The sequence below is a fragment of the Boleophthalmus pectinirostris genome, unplaced genomic scaffold (genome assembly GCF_026225935.1).
Source record: "Boleophthalmus pectinirostris isolate CB_2022bp ecotype Guang Dong unplaced genomic scaffold, ASM2622593v1 HiC_scaffold_21, whole genome shotgun sequence".
Lineage (NCBI taxonomy): Eukaryota > Metazoa > Chordata > Actinopteri > Gobiiformes > Gobiidae > Boleophthalmus > Boleophthalmus pectinirostris.
This window is the reverse complement of record NW_026571175.1, coordinates 6015241-6037904: the sequence shown is the minus strand read 5'-3', so window position 1 is coordinate 6037904 and position 22664 is coordinate 6015241. Positions and strand designations below refer to the sequence as shown.

General features: G+C 40.1%; 3 protein-coding genes across 3 annotated transcripts in view; all 3 read left to right on the top strand.

Moving 5' to 3' along the window:
- The first annotated feature begins 6771 nt into the window (after positions 1 to 6771).
- Positions 6772 to 11504, top strand: LOC129410146 (neuronal pentraxin-1-like). Its single transcript, XM_055157599.1, has 6 exons — positions 6772 to 7479; positions 9082 to 9287; positions 9627 to 10066; positions 10170 to 10423; positions 10964 to 11143; positions 11295 to 11504. Exons 1-6 carry the CDS (start codon positions 6772 to 6774, stop codon positions 11502 to 11504), a joined length of 1998 nt encoding a protein of 665 aa, XP_055013574.1.
- A 2924-nt stretch (positions 11505 to 14428) lies between these two features.
- On the top strand, positions 14429 to 19143 carry LOC110162166 (cytochrome c oxidase subunit 6B1-like). The gene is made up of 4 exons (XM_020927024.2): positions 14429 to 14448; positions 17620 to 17751; positions 18032 to 18132; positions 19008 to 19143. The coding sequence occupies exons 2-4, from the start codon at positions 17646 to 17648 to the stop codon at positions 19059 to 19061; spliced, it is 261 nt and encodes an 86-aa protein (XP_020782683.1). The 5' UTR covers positions 14429 to 14448; positions 17620 to 17645; the 3' UTR covers positions 19062 to 19143.
- A 1665-nt stretch (positions 19144 to 20808) lies between these two features.
- Positions 20809 to 22664, top strand: part of LOC110162173 (solute carrier family 2, facilitated glucose transporter member 1-like) — a 32403-nt gene continuing 30547 nt past the window's right edge. The window contains exons 1-2 of the mRNA XM_055157235.1: positions 20809 to 20903; positions 21168 to 21281. Of these exons, the coding sequence (XP_055013210.1) occupies positions 21270 to 21281 (12 nt within the window). The 5' untranslated portion in view covers positions 20809 to 20903; positions 21168 to 21269. The remainder of the gene's footprint in view (positions 20904 to 21167; positions 21282 to 22664) is intronic.

Here is a 22664-nt window from a genome sequence, read left to right as displayed (position 1 = left end):
TAACCCATCTTTGTTCACATATTTTATCGTTCTTTGCTTTATCCATGTGCTGAGGTGACTGTGGTGTTGTGGTGTAACTCGTATAGTAAAGTGGGTGGAGTCAAACTTGGATTTACGGAGGTCATGAGGTCGTAGTGTGAGATTATGAAACATTATTACAAGAATGAGAGTAAAAGCGATCGCACGCACTTTACTCTCTCCTTAAAATAACTAAGACGCTGATTGTATTTTACATGTTTACTCAAAATAACCATCTTCATCATCACTCAACATGTGTCATGTGCCTTGCTTAAAGACACAATGGTAGTATGCAATGTATCTCTGACCAAACTGATCTGTCAGTGTATCTGTCAAATTAGTCACAACTGGTTTAATTTTCAGGGGCCTCTTTTTTTTCGGAGGTGTACCACAGGGAATTATTTTAGGCTCAGTAATATTATACATTTATATGAATAATCTTTGTGTTGATATGCCAAGTTATCCAAGTTATGAACCACTTTTAGGACAATGATACCAAGTGACTGTGTCTGTTTGTGTTATAATTCACTGTACAATGACCCGGAAAACAGGGACTAGGTTACAGCTGAGGGATGCAGAGATAGGTTCAGTTCACGTACAAGATATTCTATTTCTATCTATATGTCTAATCAATTAACTAAATAGGGCAAGGACTTATTGATAGGGATATGCTGACTCACGACTCATCACCCTGATCAGAGCAGCAAGACGCTCCCGTAAGAGGAGTGAGATGAATCCGGGGGATCCTTGTCACAGTCGCATAAGATTGTGCAACGTGTCAAGAGGCCTGGCTGACCTGTGCACCAGCGAAGAGGCCAGCGAAGTCTAAACCAAGGTCGCCTCCTACTATAGTTTGCGTTTAAAAATCATTGTATAGGCGTAAATACTCAGTCTCTGCATGGGAAGGTCAGCACAGACTCCTTGTACGAGTATGACTTTCTAATATTGGAATAAATAAATTATCTGGATTTTATTTCTGTTTCAAGTGTAATTTTTATCTAAGCAGGAACTAAGGTATTTTCCTCAACAATAGTATCGTTCATGTTAGCATTTTCTGATATTTAAATTTGAATCAAAAGCATACATTTAGATTAGAGAGTGGTACGTTATTTATTTATTTATTTATTTATTTGTTTGTTTGTTTGTTTGTTTATTTGTTTGTTTATTTGTTTGTTTGTTTATTTATTTACGACATAGTGATAACTAAACTAAAACTGGATTAAATCTGGTCAAGGGCAGGGCCAAACTCTAAGTCAGGTCTAAACCAGGACGTGTTGCATTATTGCAGTCCTCTTGTTGCACAGTAGGAGTCTCCCTACTGTGTTACTCACCCTGGTGCTCAGATCTCTAGGTTAAGTAAACTTCCTGTTTCACCTTAATCCTCAGTTCATTCTGCAGCTGATGCCAGTGAACTTGCAATGCTGATTCTAAGAATTCTAACAATGAACCGAGCACTACCATGTCAACATGATTATTATTCTTATAAATAAATATACCACATAATCCATACAGGAAGAGTTTGTCCAGGTAGGATCCATAGCAAAGGCTAAATTCAATTCTTCTATTTTGTTGATCGAATATGTTTCGCAGCAGACAGCTTAGATGAGCTGCAAAACATATTCGATCAACAAAAACTTTTGTCCAGTTGATAGAATTTTTTTGTCCAAGTTGACAGAATTTTATTTCTCATTGTCCATACAGGAAGAGACCAAGGTTGAGGTACACTTTTTTATCCTCATAGGGAAAGTTGTCCTCTGCATTTGACCCATCGTTCTATACTGCTGGTGAGGAGCAGTGAACCCATCTGCAGATGTTGGAGCTTCTCTTGTCAGTCAGGACTACCTCAAGAACTTGACTTATTGTGCTTGTTTTGGTTTGATGAGGGTAACTCAGGCAGACAAAGATACTGTACCTGTAAACTACACTCAGAAAGGCCTAGGAGTCAAACCCAGAACCTTTTTGCTGTGACGCAAGAGTGCTATATACTTAACCAATGTGTCACCTAATCTGGGAGCAGTATCAAATATTATTTAATGACTCGACTCTAGAACAGGGGTCTCTAACCTTTTTTCTCCAGTGAGCTACCTTTACAAAACAAAAATGCCAGAGAGCTAGGAATTTCAGCAGTCACAAAGAAACAGTAAATATAAGAGCCAAGGCCAGTCTTAGATGGGAAACAGTTAGATGTTTATGTTTATGTTTAGAGTGGAGGCCGTACAGAGGAGTGTGTAGTGTGTTCAGGCCGTACAGAGGAGTGTGTCGTGTGTAGAGTAGAGGCCGTACGCAAGAGTGTGTCTGTGGCTAATGCTGGTTAAAATTATCCTCCAAAGCTCAATCCTCTGAGCAGATCAGTGAGGAGCAGAGCCGAGCAGGAGCGAGCAGGACCACGCTCCAGCACACTGCTCTGTACAAACCCGATTCACTGCAAATGGAATATTAGAATGTTTCAAGGCCGACATGATGGTGAGTTTTGGTAGTGTTTAGTTTACATTGATAGTTGGTAATGGAGTTCTCTGTTTGAGCTACTTGTAAAGCTTTGATTAGTGTTTCTCAAATTTTGGTACATGAGCTCTTTCAGGTGAATCTGTGTTTGTCTTCTGTTTGTGGCTGTTCATTTTATGCACTTTTTTGGACTTGTTTCTTGTTTGGAACTACAGTAAAAATAATGTTGTCCTCTTTGAGACCTGGTTTAACCCTAGATCAGACCTGGAATAGTCCTGTCATACGTGATTTAGATGTGGTGGTACTCAGAAAGCCAAAAGTTAGATAACTTGACTTTTTATGTAACTTTTCTTGTGGAACGTACGCTACTTTCTTGTTTCCATGGAGAGCTTCTTAGCTTGGAATGTTCTGCAGTAAATGTTTCTATTGACATGTAGCAAAGAGAATGACGCCACAGTTCAGATCTGTGGAGAGGGGACCCTTCTTCAATGTATTTTTGTGTCATAAAAAATAGATAACCGTAATGCTATACTGTGGAACATTCTAGGGACACTCAGGTGGCGGAAACCTCACCAGAAAAATTACATAGTGCATCGATAATCAGATGTTTTTGTTTCTATAATTTCATGTATTTTAAAAGTCCACCAAAACCCAAAGGTACCATAAGTGACTGCAGATTCAATACTGATCATAGATTTACATAATTTTATATTTAACTCGCAGTTTGTGGAGAAATCTCTTCCTGTGTCATCAACATGGAAAATTCGATCCAAAAAGGCAGGGACAATTTGCGAACAAAGGACACCTTTTTCTGACAGCATTTTTTCTAAATGAATACATTTAGACAAAATGGAATACTGTAAAAGTCCTTATTGACTAGAGGTATTACAGTATACCACATTAGAAGTTCTTTTCTTTAATGAGGCTCACACTACACCCCCACTGCCTCTAGACCAAAAAGCTTTGCCAGTTCTTATCAGTCGATTAAAGGTATACTTTGTGTCTTATCTGGTGGAATACCTGAGTTGTTCTACATTCAGTTATTTTATGCATAGTAAAAAGAATAATTAAAAAAAAAAACATGCTTCCAGACATTAGACATTTTTGCCATGGGTGAAACATCACGCACACCATGCAAAGCAATAACGTCCCCATTGAGACAGAAAAGTGACATTGTGTATTTTTAAATTGCCCTTTGTCCACCTGTGCCCTCCTGTTCTCTTGTTTTGTTGATGATGGAGCCACGTGCAGCTCAGGTGGGACTGGCCTCAGAGTCTGACCTGTAAACAAACATCACATGACTTTAAACTCGACCTCAGACCCTTAAACACACACACACCATACAGATGCTTTTCAGATTGGTTGTTTTAATCATTTTCAGCTGCCCTCCATCTGTAATTCAATATTATTGGCCTATTGAATGTTGTGATGTCATCTTAAACACAGAAACCCTGAAGAATGAGGAAGTCAGCATCTACAGCCACAGCCGCCCTGGGGCAGAGTGACCGAAACAAGATACATACACTGAATATTGAATATTTTCAGTATGTACAGTGAAAAACATAACTGTGGATTTTTTTTTAATACATGACCCACATTTTATCTAATCAAGAGTGAACCAGGTCTTAGCTGTTCTTTTGTAACAAATATGTGTGATGGATCTTTATCATTGTGTTCTCTCACGACCAAAATATTCCCACAATGCTTAGCAAAGCCAAAGGTCTGTCAGAGCTGAGCTGCTGAGTCAGGTTCAGCTGGAGGTTATCCTCTGATGTGGGGATCCACCTATTGCCTGTTTCCATGAGCTGTTTGCTGGAATGTTCCACATGGCATTAAACGTATCTGTCATCCAGTTATTCAATTACATTATTCATTTTTACTGTTAAAAATACCATAAAAACATGCAAAACATAAGAAACTAGTGACCTTTAAGTAAAAAGAGGCTTTGATTATCTTTAGGTGGGTCAAATTTTATCAAATTTCCACAGTCACACGCTTTTACTAAACAACTCATCAGTTAATCAAAAGAATAATTATTCCATTAATAAATTACCCAAATAATCATTAGCTGCTGCTGGAGTATTGGTTATAATGAGTATTGCAGTAACAGAGGTAACCCTGATCCCTCAGTTCAGAAGTCAATTGCATTAGAACTTTTACAATTACCGTTAACGAAGCACACGCTTGAACACGTGTGGCTACAGTGACCTAGTGGGTCAGAGCCTAGGCTAAGAGCACTAAGGCCCCCGATCCCATTAAGAGGACCACAGAGAAGGAGAGAAGAATGAGGAGGAGAAGGGAATAGGGAGAAAAGAAGAGGAGCAGAGGTGAGAGCTCTGAGGAGGAGGAGAGAAGAGAGGTGGAGTGGAGCAATAGGATGAGAGGAAGAGAGAGGAGCACATAACATGCTTGAAGTTCCTCAAATCCCTGTGCTGGACTATTATTTATTGACTTTCCACACTCAGTAGTGTTTAGCTGATTGTGTAGCCCCAACTGTTCTGGATTAGTGTACAGAGAAGTGACAATGTATCCACTGAGAGTCAATTTGATGAGATGTCTTGCCTTGTCTTGGTCAGGGATGAGCTGCCAACCTCCTCCCTCACAGCGACCCCTCCCCTCTGTGCCTGAGTGTGAGTGTCTGAAAGTGAGAAGAGAGAGAGCGACACGTGTCCTGGAGGTGTCATGAAGTCTCAGTGTTGTCTTTAAGTCCAGACTCAGATTAAAGGGAATCAACCGCTGCACGAGGACAAACACTATCCATCTGAGGCAATGATAGAGCGGTGTTACAGTAGGGAAAGTGTGTTGCCCAAAGACACAACAGCAGTAACTAGGAAGAGCAGTGCATTTGAACTGCCATGATTCTAAGATTCAAGCCATTGTCTCCTCAGATCTGAACCTTAAAAGTCAGATTCTTTGCTTTAGGTTGTCACTAGTTCGGTTGATGTAAAAGAGCATTTGCTCCGAGAGCAGTGCTTGAGTTGGTGTGAACATGACAGTCACATTCTGATTCACATTAAAAGCTCTGAGAGTGCTTTAAACAGGAGGTCTCAGAGAACAGGGAGAATGGGTGTGAACACGGCTGACCTCAGGCCAACCTACACAGTCCACAGTGACATTAACATACAGTAGAAAGCACATAGGCCTGTTTATATGAAAGGGCAGTGCAGAGCTGTTGTTTGACATCTACTCCTGCCTCTGTCTCTCTGGTGAGTTTAGGTCTGTCTGTTAAGGTGAGCCTGGGTCTAGTCTGTCTGCGCAGGTTAATCTGGGTCTGTGTCTGCAGGTGAGTCTGGGTCTGGTCTGTCTGTGCAGGTGAATCTGGGTCTGGTCTGTCTGTGCAGGTGAGTCTGGGTCTGGTCTGTCTGTGCAGGTGAGTCTGGGTCTGGTCTGTCTGTGCAGGTGAGTCTGGGTCTGGTCTGTCTGTGCAGGTGAGTCTGGGTCTGGTCTGTCTGTGCAGGTGAGTCTGGGTCTGGTCTGTCTGTGCAGGTGAGTCTGGGTCTGGTCTGTCTGTGCAGGTGGGTCTGGGTCTGTCTGCGTGTTGCTCATTAAGTTTTTTTCTGCTGCCACCAGCTCAATTAGCCTTCACAGTGTATTTAACCTCAAATTAAAGAACCGCACGTACAGTACCTGTGAGAGTGTTATTCATGGGGCTCTGTCTGCTTGAAGTGAGTTGTCATAGAAATAGGTTCAGTGATCAGTTGATGCCTCTAACATGGCTCTTGGTGTGTGTTTGGGAGAATCGTTTGCAGTGTATGTGAACAAGGCCAATCAAAAAGCAAAGTCAACAAAAACTAAATCTAGTGCCAATGGGATCAGTCCAGAGAGTGCACATGTATAAAATTATTTAAGTCTTGAACTATCCATGCAGACCACCTGAAAATTTGTTTACAAAATAGGGGCAGTGCAGATTAATGTAGGTCGAAATATAATAAATAACTGGACAGGAGCTGTTCACCACAAGTAATGAGTGTCTGATTTCCCTGTGTCTTTGTTTCAGGTGGACCTCACAGCAGTGATTAGGAGCCTGAGTTAAAGAGATTACACTTGGCTGTTGCTGAGAGGAGGAGCAGAGCCAGAAGCTGGCAGGGGGGCTTTGTCCCAAACACAAACCTGTGAAGAACTCACATATCTGCAGTGCTGCCAACCAGACTGTGAAAGGAGGACTGCCCGGGTCGTATCACTTATAATGGTGTTATCTCTGACATGCTCTGCCTGATCCATGACCATCTCAAAGCCAATGAGTCCCATTCATGCTGGATCTCAGTCTGAGTTTGGCTTCTGTTTGTGGGGGAGAGTTTCCGATGAACAGTTATGGCCAAAGACCTGGGTCCTCTGAGCCTCATGCCTCTGTTACTGAGGCATCAAAACCTGGGAGCTTCCTCTCTCATTCTCCCCATCTGTCCTCTAAAATCTCTGATCTTCTTCTACTTCCTGTCCAGTGCCGCGGGGGTTTCCATGGACTATGGCATCAGCCCTAAGTTTGTGTGCACCCCAATCTCTCCAGAGGCTGACCCGAGCTGCTACTCTCCTCCCGCTGTGCCCCCTGGTGGTAGCTCGGGGAGTCGCTCCAGTAGTGGTTGGAGCGGCTTCATGTCGGAGGAGGCCAAATCCACCATTCTGCATTTGCGCGAGAGTCTGGTGCGTCAGAAAGAGACCATTCTGGACCAAAGAGAAACCATTCGGGAGCTAACGGCTAAACTAACACGCTGTGAAGGGGGTTACCATGATAATTACCATTACAGTCACCATACCAACCACCATGACAATCACCATGATGACCATCACAGTAGTCACCATGACAACCATCATGGAAGTCACCATGATGACCATCACGACAACCATCATGATAGTCACCATGACAACGATCATGACAGCCATCACAGTCCCTCAGGTTACCATAGTGGTGACCATCACTATTACCATGGCAACCATCGGACCAGCTCAAAGTTCAGTAACTTTTCCCCAGAACAAACAAGCAAAACTCTGCAGACGCTGAAGGAGCGGCTTGAGAGTCTGCAGGTACCACGCTAACAGAGCGAACCGGCCCAACGCACTACAGATCTGACACTACTCATACACCACACACACATACGCCACACACGCACACACACACACATACTGTGCTAACAGGCTAATTATACAGGACGCATGCACATTCACTTTATGTATGTTATAATCATTGATATTAAAAGTGCACTATGTAACTTTTTGGTTTGGTGTTTGTCACCTGCTTGTTTCTATGCATGTCTTTACTTTTCCTGGAATGTTCCATGGTATGACATTAAACAGCTCTGCCTTACATTTATTCAAATACAGGTGATTTTATAGCTCAAAAATAAATAGAAAAAAAAACTCATTCTGACTGTGAGCAGGGTTGCTTCTCCACAGATCTGACCTGTAACTTTCTGGTTTGGTCTCTATGAAGATAGAGGGGTTTAATACCATATTGTGAAACATTTCAGAAAAGTTACACATTGCACCTTTAAGCTTAAACTTTAGTAGTTCTTGTTTATTTAGAATGTCATGTTATACTTCAGTCAGAACACATTTCAGAGAAACAGAGATTCTGGAGATTCTGTCTACAAACACATGTTAAAACAAAGCAGAAGTAAAATGCAACTTAAGTTAGACGCAACTGCAGATGAACGAGTAAACACAGAGCCTGGTAAGGCAGTTTATACCCAAGCCTCAGTTCAGACAGAGGCTCAGGGCTGAGCCTCGGGGCTGAGCCTCAGGGCTGAGCCTCTGCTCTATCTGTACGGGGCTGGACTTAATTGAGGTCAATCCTCACGTCAGAAAAGGTCACAGTTTTGAAAGAATCACAGCAACAAAGAAGAAGTTTGTCATTAGCAACAGTCGCCACCAGGTCTCGGACAACTGCCACTGAAATGATTTGAGAAGAGAAGGGACTTTCAGTGAAATGCTTCAAGATGGTTTGGGGTACCATATCTTTCTTATCCAAATGCACAGGTCCACCCCTCTGCTCTTTGTTCTAGACACAAATAGAGCTTTGCACCACAACAAAACAAAGGAACTACAACTAAAATAATAAACACAATGAACTTCTAGAAATATCCAACCATATCCATAGTTGTACATTAGGGGCTCATTTATCTCCATATATTCTGTCTCTAAAGTGAGTGCACACAGCACTGAGACAGTGAAATGGATCTGTTCTGAAGAGTCAAAACAAAGGCTGTAGCTGTAATGCTCTAACAGGAGGCACCACAGCATTGGACAATCAGCTTCCATTAGGCTCACCTGCCCTGTCTATACATGTAACCATGTTCTAGACTGATACTGAACACATTCGGATTTATTCTGACGAGGCATCAACACAGAGGAGAAAAACGTTTTATTTTACACAGTGCACCTCTGATTATCATGTCCCTTGTTCAAAGTATGAAGATGAGCAGTGAACACTTAAACTCAGTCTTACCCACAGTTGTAAATACTGTAGAGGCAGTAGTTGTAATGTAATATGTCTGTACTGCAGTACAGTCACAATGATGTCTTCTTTGTGTTAGCTCTCTGAGTACTGCAGTATTTCCATAGAATTCTATAGTATTACTATTATATGGTCATATCACGTTGATTTTTGTCTCTGTGTATCTGTCTCAGGCTCGTAACTCGAGCAGCTCGTACTCCAGTTCTCTGAGGGACCTGCTGCAGAGGAAGATCCACGCTCTAGAGGAACAGCTGCACGAGTACTACCATGATCACCATGACGACCATCACGACAGTCACCATGACAACCATCAAACTGGTTACCACGACAATCATAACAGTCACCATGATGACCATCACTATGATAGCCATCATAACGGTCACCATGACGATCATCATTACAGCAATCACCATGACACTCATCACAACGACCGCCATGACACGCACCGTGGCCTTGGCCACTACACCAGTCACAGAGGTCGCCATGACAACCATCACAGCGGTTACAACGACCATCACAGCGGTCAAGACGATCATCACAGCGGTCACGATGATGACCATCATAATGGTCACCATGATGACCATTACAATGGTCACCATGACAACCACCATGACGACCACCATGGAAATCACCGATACAGTCACTATGGCAGCCATCATGGACGCCATGACACTCACCATGACAATTATGGCCGACATCACAACTCCCATAGCCGCCACCATGATGACCACCATGACGACCACCATGATGATCACCATGACAATCGCCATGACAACCACCACTACGGTCACCATGACGATCACCATGACAACCACCACTATGATCACCATGACGATCACCATGACAACCACCACTATGATCACCATAACAGTCACCATGGCAACCGCTATAGCAATCATCACTACAGTCACCATGGGAATCATCATTATGATCACCACAATGACCACCGAAATGACCATCATTATAGAGACCACCATTACGAATATCACAAGGACCACCACAGCGATCACCATGATGATGGCAATGACGATCACCATGATGATCACCATGATGTTGACAAAGACCACATCGATAAAGACCAAACTAAAAACCCTCACTCTGGTCATAGAAAACTGGAGGCTGTACTGGGCCAGCTTCACCATGAAGACACTGACCACGGTAAGACTATGATTATTATTATTCTTTAAACATCTTACATCTTGTAGGAACATGTCTGATGAAGGTCTGTGATCTCATACTGTCTCCCCCATGTTTGTTTCAGGAAAACCTCTCCCAAAGCTGCATAGTCCCAGTGCTTTCTTGCTGGATTTCCCTCTCAAATCTAACTACATGTATGGACGAATGAAGCGTTCTGTGGCCGAGGAACTCTTTTCTCTGACTGTGTGTCTGTGGATCAAGCCAGGGGCAGGTCCTGGCCTTGGGACCCCCTTCTCCTATGCCGTCCCGGGACAAACCAACGAACTTGTGCTGATCGAGTGGGGCAGCAACCCAATGCAGCTGCTAATCGACGACAAGGTGAGGAGTCTGATTTTTATTTGAACTTAACATATTTCTAAGACAGCCATTAATAGAGCCATAAATAGATCTCTATCTAATGTAAAAGGCCAGCATCACCAACATGTCATTTCTGTACAGAAGACAGGTAGGATGACAGGGACATCCCAAAGAGACCTCGTCATTGATGAAGTCCAGTGAATCTATGAATTATATTGGTGAACTTAATAATCAAAGTATTCCACTCAGCTCATTCTTTCAGATTCTTGGAAAGGCTGATCAAATGTCTCCTCTAATAACAAAGGGCGTGTGTCGGTCGGGTTCTTCAGACCTCTACAAACAAACACAGCTTAATCTAATTGTCTTAGTGGATTGCTCTAATGAAGTGTGGACGTGTCTTCAGAACAGGATCCAAGTGTCACCTTTGTTTCCTAGGACACTAGCTTCCGGATGGACTGATTAAACAATTAAAGGGTCATTGTGTTGCTGTTTCCTGGACAGAGGATGTTGCTCTGGGTGAATACTTTAAGTAACATGTTCTCATGTGCTCTATATGTTCAGGCGGTGACTCTGCCCCTGTCTCTGTCTGACCGTAAATGGCATCACGTGTGTGTGACCTGGGCCACACGTGACGGAGTCTGGGAGGTGTTCCAGGATGGGCAGAAGAGGGGCTCGGGCCGGGACCTGTCGCCCTGGCAGGCTGTGAGAGCAGGAGGGGTCTTCATCCTGGGACAGGAACAGGTATGGACCCTGTCATACATGCACTATTGATACTCTGTGTGCAGCCCATATACTAGTACATATTACACATTACATAGTGTCTGTCAAACTGCTGTGAACACACCTACTCATCAGTGACCTGTGTTTCCTGATGACCTTCTCTTCTCCACAGGACGATGTTGGGGGCCGTTTCGACGTCACTCAGTCTTTTATGGGACAAATGTCAGACCTGCAGCTCTGGTCCAGAGTCCTGACCCCTGCAGAGATCCAGAGCCAGGCGACCTGCAATGGGCACCTGGAAGGGGACGTCCTGTCCTGGACCCAGGGGGAGGTGGAGCTTCACGGAGGACTGGCCGAGCTCCAACATGAACTCTGTCACTGAGCCCCGCTGAGGGGGTTACTGTGGAGCATGGGCCATATAAGATTATATCATTACAGAAGCCTGCCCAGCCCTCAGGGCTCAGTGTGATTGAGTTTGAACTGTGGAGTTTCATGTAGTTCCCACCCCTCACATGTTGGCTCCCTGCTCCTGCAGGAGGACAGGAGTGTGCTGCAGTTTAAGAGGATTTACGCCCATCAGGACATGGCCAATGACTCTGCAGCTCTGAGCTGTGCCCAGTCCAGAAGCCAATGTTTAACATCAACATTACAACATGAGGTCAAGGAGAAAATGAGGCGCTTAAGTGCACTGGATTACTGTTTATAGAGACCTGCTGGTTGAGACATTTTCGGTGGATCTATAAAACTCTGTTGCTACCTGGATCAACAGAGGATGACTCCAGAGAAATCTGAAATCTAAACCTGTTTTTGCAAGTTTACAATAACACTGAAAAGTAGTCTTTGTAAGACACCTATCTGCTACAATCTGTGTGGAGGGGGCACTGCCATTTTAATGGAGGTTTTAAGTGAGAAGGAGGCAGAGATGCACATGTTTAAAAATGCTCAAGTCCTCTACCATATGTATTCAATGTACATATTCTTCATATGACATGGACTCTGATGTGGGATAAAGAGATGTTCCTGGTTTTGTTGATGCAGAGCTGTGACTGGATATTTCTCTGAAAGACTGTTACATAAGAGAGCAGAGAGCATGAGGCACCTGACCAATTCCAAACTCAACGTGTCACCAAGCTAATGCTAATGCTAAGCTAACAGGGTTTAGGTAGGATTTTCCTGGGTGCACCTGATCCTGCTATTCCTGTCTGAGACTCTGGGCCTGGGGTTAAGCTCACTCCATGCTGCTTTGTACTTTATGCATTTTCAATTATATAAGGCAAAAGTTTATACCGGATGTAAATAGCATTTTTTTGAAATCATGAACTACTTTTGCACATGTCAATATGTAAATGATGACCATAGCACTTTTGTGACCCACTTTATACGTTGTACCATAACCACTCTGGGAGTGGAGGTTTTAGCACTGATTCTGTTGTTTTTCGGCCCTGTTCAGTCCTGACAGTAACACTTATTTTTACTGCTAGGTGCGAGCTTTGTTTTGTTTTTTGTAGGCCTTCCCTCTGAGAAAGTCACTCAGCGTTCAGGTCTGAACAGGGCCTGCGATGTCGATGATTCTTCTGTTTCATTGACTGTAATGCCAAGAGGAGTTTTCCTCTGCTGCTAGTGGGCCAAATGCATTTCTATGTTTCTATATTGTAGGAATGAAGCTGACATGTTTTTAAGATGACCATTTTTCATTTTTTTTGTAACCTCTGCTTAGCTGAATGAAGTATAAATGTAATGCACTCAATGTAAGATACTTGCTTATTTGTTGCCTTTTGCGCACATTAACAGTTGCATAGTTTTCGTCCTACTGTGTCTTTGGCTGTAAATAATGTTACAGTTACAGTTTCTCCAGCCAAATATAAATGTATAAAACTTGAAAGCGGATATATACACTTTAATATGGTCAATGTCCTTCATATGTCAGTTTTGAATAAAAGAAGTCAAACATTTCATGAACTTTGGAGCCACTATCTCTAGCTCTCTCTTTTTGTCTCTCACTCTCTTTCTCTCTATTTTTCCCCCACCCCTCTCCTTTCTCCCTCTCTCTGTCTCTCTCTTTCTCTTTCTCACTTTCGACCTTTCCTTCTCACTCTCCCTCTTTCTGTGCTCTCTCTGTATCTCTCTCTGTCCTCTCTCCGCCCTCTCTGTCTCTTTCAGTCTCTCTCTCCTTTCTCTTTCAAACCTATCTTCAGCAGACACACACATAGAGGATTAGCACTATCCTTTATAAATATATTCCCTCTGCCTCTCTGGTTTTTCTGTTCATAACATTTCTTTATATTGAGCTGTTGCCATGGGAGACGGTCCGCTGGGTGAAAATGGTGGGCTGGTTTTTGTGAAGTCTTTATGCTAGATTTGACGTAGCATTGCAGCAGTCACCTTGAGGTTTTAGTGCAATGATGAAAATAAAAGAGTGAAGGAAGTTACACACAGTAGGTATGTCTTTATTTAAAAATCACTTTAGAATAAAGCATTGGTCTTGTATAGCACTTTCCCACACAGTCAGTTGCTTTGCACATTAGCACATTATTCATTCATTAACCATTGGTTAATCCAACCACCAACACTCGCACTCACCCCACTTTCATACTAGGCATTGTGGGTGCACGGTCTAGCCTAAGGACACAATGACACCCCAACTGTTGCACCTGATTTCCCCACTGGTCCCCCATCCAAGTACTAACCAGGCCCAGCCTTGCTTAGCTTCTGAAATCTGACAAGATCAGCCTTTGACAAGGAGGTTTGGCCTTCTTGTCCACTACACTTTCTTGTATTACTAAGAAATGAACACATATTTTTGTTTAAATGTACATTTTCAGATTAAGGTCGGAAAATATAATAGTAATATAATAGTATAAAATTTTGTGTTATTATTCTGATTATTCACAACTAAAGAAGAATTTTTACTATAGTAGTGAGTGCAATATTACACCAGAGGATGCTGTAGAGCAAATGCCAAAAAGTTATTATCTAATAATATAATAAAGACATGAGGAATGCCTAAATTATTTTTATCTCACATTTAAAATATGTTTGATTTTAAACATAATCAATCATTCAAAGGTAAGTAGTCAGATATGGATGGCATAATTCAAAACAACGAGAATAACAGTACGCAGTTGATAATACGTATTTTTGTTATTAAATAGTGCTTCTCTTTGTCTTATAAAATATTGGTTGCACGTCTCCATTTTGTCCAGCAGAGGTCAGTCCTTTCCTGTCCATTATCCAGCGAATTTAATCCTCTGCACTACATTTCCCATGTTGCATCGCGGGGATAAACGCAACTGATGCTCCTGAGATTAAACTGTCCCGTTCAGACGGTGAGCACCAATTTATGTTATTTTCTGCTTCAGCTTAATCCTTATAGACATTTAGTATTTTATGCAATACTGTAAGTGTCAATTTATTGTTTCTTTACCGTTTTAAGTTTTGTTTTAAACTATTAATCACGTACAATTAACTTGAACTGTGACAGATTAACGTTAGCTAAGTGCTATATATAATTTTACAGTGAAAAAGACACGCTTTCATCTGTCACCCTTTACGTTTTACTGCTAGCCTAATAATATTAATAACATAAAAATAATAACTGTAGTGTGTGTGTGTGTATATATATATATATATATATATATATATATATATATATATATATATATATATATATATATATATATACAGCAGAGGTTATGAGATATATATATATATATATATATATATATATATATATATATATATATATATATATATATATATATATATATATAATTTTCTTACATCCTGTCTCTATTATTTATACTGAACATCCTTCTGACATGAATTGTCCAGGGAAATGACATTTTCCCAGGACAGTCCCAGTTGAACCCTGTGTCCCCTGTCCCAGCAGATTTATCGACAAAACCACTGATTTTCCCAGTTTTATACAAGAAATTTCCCAGGTGTCCCTATTTTTGACCAATCTGATCCCTGCCAACAGTAAAGAGAGTTTATTGAGGTAAAATACAGAAAAGCCGCTTAAAAATGGCCAAAACACAAAGAAAATGTGACTATACTGACTCACATTAGTGTCAAGTGCAGAACAATTTTCCTTAATCACACACTCGTTTCACAATTGTATCATTACCAAAATAACCCAAACCAGGGATGTCCCAGTTTATTTTGAAAATCTGGTCACCCTCGCTTAAAATGCATTAAAATTACAGTACATAACTTTCTGGAGGTGGCTAGTCACCTGCATGATTCCCTGGAAAAAGAAAGTTGAAACTATAACTTACTTTGGAACATTTTCTATAGGGATAGAAGTTTTATGTTATATTGTTGAAGATTATAGCTGAAGAAACAAGCAGGAGAAGTCCCTCCTCTATAGGGATGTACAGAAATATTGAAATATGAATAATTTACTAAATTATTTTATGTAAGAATTCTTGTGTTGACATGTCATGTGTTGACATTTTAACTGTTTTGAGTAAAATGGGTGTTTTTCTTATTAACTTTGCACAAACTTAGTGGACTTAGAGCTGTTGATTTCTGTTGTATATTGCAAAAAAAAAGCTCACAGAGATCGTTCTACAGGGCCTTTAATGTTACAGCATGAATTCACAGCATGAGGGTGACATACAGGCAAAAAGTATGTGAGAGGTTATAAGTGTCTAGCAGAGAGTTTCTGAGAGTATGAAATGAGTACAATAATATTATTTTTCACACAGCCATGACTTAACCTTTTTTCACTGAACTGTATCGAATTGATTTGAAATATATCATATCGAATTGTACTGAATCGAAAGTACACTGTATCGAATTGATACCCAGCCCTACTCCTGTAGGGCCCTTATAGTGCAATAAACACAACTGCAATGAAAAACATGTTTTTATTTTGGTCTGTTTTTCAGTTTCAGTGTTTCATACTTCATACATCATAGCACAGGTGTCAAACCTGTGCTATGATGAAGACCTTTAATGTGGCCCTCTGCTGATTTTCTACTAAAATATTTTCATTATATTTTCTATTAAAATATTGTTAATTTTCTGTGGTGTTTATCAGAGCAGCGTCTCCAGCGTCTCTGTACGTGGCCCCTCCCACCAGAGCAGCACAAACGAAGACTTGTCTCTTTCCAAATGCTCTTAAAGGACGATCGTTTTGACTGTTGACCGTGACACCCTCATCAGAAAAATGTCCAACATGAGAAAAGTGGAGCTGAGTGCAGGACTTTCCAACAAAAATTCACTTATACCTACAGTCCCTGACAAAAGTCTTGTCGCTTTTCCATTTTGTAGAAACAAAAGCTTATAACCTGACTTTAAATTAATCGATTGGTTTTAGAAATGTCTCATATGAAAGCTAAAACCCTCCCAAATTATGCTCAATATAATAAAATAAATTTGCTTCACTGAAGAAAGATTGATCATTTAATGAACACAGAAAGGTCAGATTTTAGCAAGACAAAAGTTTTGTCGCCTACAGAAAATTGAACAAATCATTTACTTCAAATACAAAAATATGTTGCATAACGTCAGTGAATTAAGTAGTGGTGCTGTGAGATCCATATTTAATATCTTGTATGACTTCCATGAGCTTGAAGGACTGCATCCATGCGGTTCGACAATGATTCATACAATTAATTTTGAAAGTCAGGAATAGCAAAGAAAGCATCTTACATGCCTCCCAGAGTTCATCAAGATTCTTTGGTTTTGCCTTCCATGCTTCCTCTTTCATTCTACCCCAGACATGCTCAATGATGTTCATGTCTGGTGACTGGGCTGGCCAGTCCTGGAGCACCTTCATCTTCTTCACCTTGAGAAACTTTGATGTAGAGATAGAAGTATGCGATGGAGCACCATCCTGCTGCAAAATTTGACCCCTTTTATGGTTGGGAATGTAAGAGGAGCTAATACTTCTTGATATTTTAGGCTATTGATATTGCCTTCCACCCTGCAAATGTTTAACTTTCATATGAGACATTTCTAAAACCAATCGATTAATTTAAAGTCAGGTTATAAGCTTTTGTTTCTACAAAATGGATAAGCGACAAGACTTTTGTTAGGGACTGTATTTTCATACAAGTTCATGTTAAAACATTGTGTTGAAATTACATTTTTCTTAAAGTTTTAGGTTGTTCATAATATTATAATATTTTGTAAAAGAAAGAATTCATCAATTAATGTAATAGATTTGTGTTTCTCTACACAAATATTTGAACTTATTGTTATTTTTGGGGTTTATATGTCATGAGTTTTTTGATCCAGCCCCTTTGGGATCAAAGTAGGTTGGATACGGCTCCCAGACCAAAATGAGTTTGACACCCCTGCATTATAGTATCTGTAGTATCTTCATACATTATAGTATCTGTAGTATCTTCATACATTATAGTATCTGTATCCATACTTGGAACGTGTTGCCGCCCTGTCAACAGTCACAATCCTGTTTCTCTTCTGATTAGTGCATCATTTCTTCTTTATTTCTTTTTCACATGTATCATCTCCTTTCTCTTTTGCAGATATAGTTAGTCCCATAAACCTCAAAATGTCTGACAACTTTGAAGAAAAGATCAAATCCTACAGCACGGCTCCATTCGACGCCCGCTTCCCCAACACCAACCAGACGCGCAACTGCTTCCAAAACTACCTTGGTAAAAGACAGCACTGAGTCAGGCCACTGACCGTCACTTAAGTAATGTTGAGCTGAAACTGAACTGAATTCAAATGAAACTATATTACTATAGTACTACACTATATTTTAGTTTGTTACTTCATGACATAATATCAAGCATTATCAAGCAACTTTTATCTTAGCACTTTTCACACACAAGTCTAAAATGTTATGTCTGTTTTATTACCATGTGGCTTTATGTTTTTAAAATGTAAGGGTTTTAAGAGTCAAGTTTATGTGTTGTGTTATTGTTGATGCAGACTTCCACAGATGTACCAAGGCCCTCTCAGCCAAAGACCAGGACACTGCTCCGTGTGAGTGGTACCAGAAGGTCTACAAGAGCATCTGCCCCAGCAGCTGGGTCAGTCACTCTCACACTTTTATACTAAATCAAAACAACTTATACTTATACTTATTTTACTCTGCTTTGTAAAGCAATGTTACAGAATTATAATATTACAGAATTTTGATAAAAATGCACACCAAAAATCTGATCATTATCTGACTATAGAAATCTCATGTAAACAATTACATCTGATGTGATTAATTATAATAATAATGATAGGTAGAGAAATACTTATGCCCAAGAAACTGTATTTTTTGGCACTAACAATGAACCATAATAATGCATCAATCTTTATGTAGGAGTGTTTTTCCAGATGCTCAAAGTCACTTCTCAATTTTGTGTATTATGCATTCACTCCACACTTCTGTCAGAAGTGCAGCTGCCAATATGCACCATCTACCACCATCACTCTCACACACACTACTTTCATACTAAGCAATGTGGGAAAGTGTCTTGCCTAAGGACACAAAAACAGTATTGTCACTGGCACACCACTGAGTAATCTGATTCCTTTCTGATTGTTCACTCCTGTGCAGGTTTGTTCTGATGATCAGATTTATATTGGGCATGTAAATACACCAAAAATAAAACCAAATTATTGTGTTATCTGATTATTCTAGTTAGTATTCTGTCTTTCTACTGGGCACTGTTAAAATGACATCAGTTGTTTGTTTTGATTTCATGAGAAATGCACAAAGTTTGCTGTTAAACTCTACACTACAACACTGCTAGGTTATGCTTATCTTGCCCCCACTAGTGGCTCATCAATATGCCTCATCCACTCAAGACATTTTATTTATTATTGATTTATTCTTTTGATTACTCACCATTCCTCTAAAATAGCAGTAAACCAAATCCTTAATTTTAACCTCCTCTCTCTCTCACTGCAGGTCAATAAATGGGATGAACAAGTGGACAATGGAAACTTTGCTGGAAAAATCTAATCAGTGTTATAACATATTTATTATTATTGTCTCCTACTGTATACTTACTGTAAATGATCAACTTACAGACTCGTGCTAGACCGAAGAAATCTTTGGAAAATGGACTGTCAGTTAAATTTCAAACATTTGTATGGCAAAGCACATTTTTAAACCATTGAAGTAAATACTGGTCTTGAACTTACTCTGCTTCCACTAACACAAAAATGTGAAAACTAACCTATTAAATATGATGATTATGTGCAATGAGTCATTCTTCCATTCTTATTCTTTGTTCTTTTGTCTTTGATTTACGCATTGGATTATTTTTACCACAAAAAATTGGGGAGGTTGTCTAGTTGAGTCATTCTCAAAGTTAACACTAAGAAATGTCTTTAAATCACTGAAATCACAGTTGAACTAAACTTGTATTAAGTATAAGAGACTAATGTGGGAACAGACAAGAATAGACACAGACAATAAATTAGGTTGAAACAGGACTACAAAATCCTCACCTGGTATTAAGACAAGTATAGTATAGAATCATTTTTCCCTTTAAATAGGTCTAAGCGAGGTCTAAACTAGTCTAGATCAACAAGATAACAGTACTAAATCTGTTCTAAACCAGGTCAAAACTAACCGAAAGACTACTGTACTGTTACCACGATAACACCATGTTCTCACACAATACCAGATCTAAACCCACACTTTATCAGGTAGAAATAAGTCTAAATCAGTTCTAATATTTGACTAAACAATGCAGAACAGATTTGTGTCTACTTAAAGACTCTTTGTTATAATGTTGTTACCTCACCAAAAACATGATGAGTGTTGTGTTTTGTTGTGTTTTGTTCTTTCATTCACACTTGTTTAACACGCAAACACTGCAGGCTGAGTTGTGTTCTCAAACAGTAAACATCTTGTGATATCAGGTGGTAGTAGAGGAAGTGCCCTCCTGTGTTTTCAAACTCCATACACCTTCGTTAAAACCATCATCAGTATAACTCTCTAATGAAATAAAGCTAAAAAAAGTGAGCTGTTAACTTGAACTACTGCTTCATAACATCACAAGGTAGTTAGGAACAGAACATTTTGCGCTTTAGAGATGTAGATAGACTAATCATAAAACTTGTGATTGAAACAAAACACAGCTCCAGGTTTGTTTTTGAGGAGGTAGCAACATGACTTAAAGCTCACAAGAGTCAATTTTGGATAATATAAGGCTTTTAAAACTAATTTAAACTGCAGAGGCCATCAAAACTCTGATCTGGAATTCTGCTGAGAGGGGCACGCTTCCTAAAAGTGAATAAAATATGTTATATAAGAGCAGAATACGTTTTAGGCTCATCTCCATGACGCACCATCAGCTGACTGGCGATGTGTCATTCTCCAGCATCACAATGGAAGCCAGTGCGTGCCATCAGGATAGGCCCTTTGTTAAACACGCTGCATTATAGTTAGTTTTTCCCTATGTATTTATTCATTTATTAACCACAAAACATCACATCTTAGTCTGTACAACACGTTTTATGCGCCATCATCAACCTCACTCAGCATCTCTCTTTGAAGGTCACACGCTTGCGTCGCCGGAGCGCATGACTTTCTTTTGCGCATGCGTACAAACCCTTCGACCGACTAACACACTAAAAAAAAAATAAAAAAAATCCCGATAGAGGCGGGGCGTCCGAGCATCCTCCTCTCCTCCTCTAACTCTGGATGGAAACGACGTAAAATAAATAATCAAGACGCCACCGCCACTGCCGCTGCGTGCGTTACGTGCGCCAAACTGTCTCGCATCTCAAACCGGGAGACGCCAAACCCTAGGAGGCGCGGTGTTGTGTTTCTGCATCTGCTGTGGCACGACAGGTAAGGCGCTTTTCAACATTTGGGTTATTTAAGGACGTTTATTTGGGCTTGCGCAAAGGTAGGGTTGGGTTAGTTTCGTTCAAATTTTAAATATAACAAGGGCAACGCAATACAGTCCCTCCTCTGTGCAATTCCTTATTTTGGCACGACTTGTTCAACCGATTTTGATTACGAATAGTCCGTTAGTTTAGGAGAAAAGCGAGGTCGTGCCGGCAAGGACCATGGACAGCTGCTGTAAAACGGTGCGTTTGTTTTTTTTCTCAGCTTCCAACGCGACTGGGCGGGCACTGCTCTGGACTGAAGTGAACTGAAGCACCACCTGAGGATCACTTTTCTTTAGGAAATCGTCACGACTCAACTGTGAACATGGAAGGAGAGGTCAGTGAGCGATGCATTATTAACAACATACAAATCTACACGTTTAGAATTATAATATAAGTCTGATGCAAGATTGTTATAAGCATTAAAGGGCAATTTGTGTTTGAATAGATGCAGATTTGACTTTTAATTTGCTTAAAAATGCATAGACTACAGCTCTTTGCTCCTTTACTTTAAATATACAGTTATTTATAATGCAGTAAGTCCTTAATATGATCTTGTAGTGTGTGGGATGAGTTCTCACTTTTAACTTTTGTACTATTTTGCTTTGTATTTATCATAATTTGCGATTTGGTTCCCTTAAATACGGTGTAGTTTGAGACTGACTTTTGATCTCAAGATATGGTTTAAAGGCCCGATATAACACAAAATGGACTCTTTTGAGCTTTAGATTGTTGTTACTCCTCAAAAACATAGCTGGAGTTGTGTTTTGTTTCATTCGCATGTTTAACTAATCCTTTATTATTCGTTTGTTTACATCTCCGAAGCACAAAACGCTCCTCTCCACCTTGTGATGTCATGTAGTTGCACTAGTTCTCAAGTTAACAGCTAGCCTACTTTACAAGTTTTGTTCCGTAGAGACAATTCCAGAACTGAAATCATCAAAAATATTATAAGGAATATATGGTGCAGAGTGTTTTCAGTTTAAAAGAAGAATTCAGCCTAAATATGCAGCTTTTGTGTGTTAAATGAATGAAACAAAACACAACTCCAGGTCTGTTTGTGATGAGGAAACAGCATTAGAACATATAATAGATTAGAAAATAGCATAATATGGACCTGTAAGATTTGAAGAAAAGAATAGTATAGGTCTAATGTTGAGCCAATATTGCATCAGATAACGAGACAGCTCAAGTTAGATGTTGAGTATTTTAGATTAGACAGATCTGTATGCGATGGTTTGCCTTGTATTTATTCAGCAAAGTCAAAGATGCTGAGGGAGGAGTTTTACCCAAATTTAGGTTGAGGTGTTCTGGGTCACTGCATCAGGAGGAGGGATACAGAAGTTGCATCATATTGTCTATTCTCATCTTATAACTAGGGATGCAACAATATCGTATCGTCAAAAGTCTCACAATAATATCGTGGACTGTCACAATATATCAAATTACAAGTGCCTTTGCTTAAGTGCATGGTTTTATAGTAGCAACAGCTTATAAACATCGGGAACTACATATCCCATGATTCATTTCAAGACAGATAACATGAAGAGATATGTTTTTTATTTGAATTCTTGGGATTATGACGGAAATAATTCACAACAAAATCTTGTCAAGGTATTTTAAAAGCAAAAAACTGTTCCATCTACAATTATATCAGCCTCTTCAAAATATCGAAATAAATATTGTTCTGTGAGAAGCATATTGTGATAATATCGTACAG

Coding starts and splice junctions, on each gene's coding strand:
- LOC129410146 (XM_055157599.1), top strand. CDS start 6,772: ATGGCCAAAGACCTGGGTCCTCTGAGCCTCATGCCTCTGTTACTGAGG. Junction 9,288..9,626: donor TATGATAGCCATCATAACGG/TCACCATGACGA, acceptor CCATAGCCGCCA/CCATGATGACCACCATGACG. Junction 11,144..11,294: donor TCATCCTGGGACAGGAACAG/GTATGGACCCTG, acceptor TCTTCTCCACAG/GACGATGTTGGGGGCCGTTT.
- LOC110162166 (XM_020927024.2), top strand. CDS start 17,646: ATGTCTGACAACTTTGAAGAAAAGATCAAATCCTACAGCACGGCTCCA. Junction 17,752..18,031: donor CTGCTTCCAAAACTACCTTG/GTAAAAGACAGC, acceptor TTGTTGATGCAG/ACTTCCACAGATGTACCAAG. Junction 18,133..19,007: donor GCATCTGCCCCAGCAGCTGG/GTCAGTCACTCT, acceptor CTCTCACTGCAG/GTCAATAAATGGGATGAACA.